The sequence below is a fragment of the Mesitornis unicolor genome, unplaced genomic scaffold (genome assembly GCF_000695765.1).
Source record: "Mesitornis unicolor isolate BGI_N332 unplaced genomic scaffold, ASM69576v1 scaffold49931, whole genome shotgun sequence".
Classification (NCBI taxonomy): Eukaryota; Metazoa; Chordata; class Aves; order Mesitornithiformes; family Mesitornithidae; genus Mesitornis; species Mesitornis unicolor.
In genome coordinates, this window is record NW_010164269.1 from 68,985 (window position 1) to 70,332 (window position 1,348).

Below are 1,348 nucleotides of genomic sequence, written 5' to 3' on the forward strand. Positions count from 1 at the left end.
ATTACCAAGGCTTTGAAAGATGAAAGAACTGAGAGAGAAAATGTAACCATATGAAATATCAAGCAAATGAAGATCGCTTCTTGCTAGTCCAGCAAACGTATGATTATCTGGATTTTTTAAGTTATTAAAGGCAAATCCTGAACCCATTGTATGAGAACTAAACGTTAAAGAACTGATTTGAGTGCCTTTAATGGCTGCACAAACATACTGAACTTTGTCTGTGCTCCAGCCATTGTAACTAAGGTCTAGTGAGGTAAATGAAATATTTCTGAAAGGATTTGGGCATTTGGCCCACACCAATTCATCTGTCTTGTACAAATTATTGGAGCTGAGGTTAAACAATAGAAAGTGTTTTCCTCGGAAGCTGGTAAGATTGCTTTTGCACAGGTTGGATATCTTGTTGAATGACAGGTTCACAGTTTTCAAGACTGTTAGATTAGAAAATAAGGGATGAGGCTGAAGTTTTGTGATTTCGTTCCCTGAAATATCCAATTCTTCCAACGAGATCAAATCTTGAAAGTACCGTTCCTCCAGGATGGAATCTCCAAGGTTGTTCTGAAACAGACGGAGTACGGTCAGACTCGGCAAGCCCACAAAAGCATCAAGATCCAGTTGAAGAATATGATTGAATCCCAAGTCTAAGACACGAAGGTTTGGCAGGTTCCTGAAAGCTCCTTTTCCTATGGTAACAGGATAGACATACTGCGTTCCGACTTCCAACAACAACAAGTGCTCCAGCAGGGGAAACGAAGTTGCAGTCACTTGTCTGATGTAGTTGAACATTAGCAAAAGCTTCACCGTATCCTTTGGCACATGTGGAATATCTGTGAGGTTGCAGAAATAATACAGCGAGACTTGGGCTTCTGAAAAACAGCTTCTCGATGCACATATATCACTTGTTAGTGATATTCCAAAGACAAGTACTAGCTGCTGACGTAGCATTACGAATCTGTGTGGAAAAAAGTGAACAGAGTAAGCATTAATTCTGTAGTTGGCTATCTACGCAGTAAGTTGTAGAGCACGCTTTTAACGCCTGTAGAATAGAAACAATTGCAGAGTTTAACAGGCATCATCTGATAGGCTGGCTGGTCAGAAGGTGGGTCCCAAAGAGCTGTGAGCACCTCCTGCAACCTGAAAAGTAACTCTCCTTTATGTACCTTAAGGGTGGCACCAAAACCCCACCGGGTAAGTGTGAAAATCTTGGCCTAGCTATTTCATTTGCATCATGGAACTGATAATGCTGGTGTATTATCTTAATCCTTTAATTGGTTATCCAAACAGGTTGAAACAGTTTGGATTACCAAAGGAAAGCTCAGACATCTCACCAGAGCAGGCTAATGCTGCTCTT

At 40.9% G+C, this 1,348-nt stretch overlaps 1 protein-coding gene across 1 annotated transcript in view; it reads right to left on the reverse strand.

The window, feature by feature from the left end:
* The window catches only part of TLR5 (toll-like receptor 5), a 4,955-nt gene that overhangs the window by 1,664 nt on the left and 1,943 nt on the right, over window positions 1–1,348 (reverse strand). The window contains 1 exon segment of the mRNA XM_010194240.1: window positions 1–949. This exon segment is cut by the window's left edge and continues 21 nt beyond it. Coding sequence (XP_010192542.1) covers window positions 1–942 — 942 coding nt within the window. The 5' untranslated portion in view covers window positions 943–949.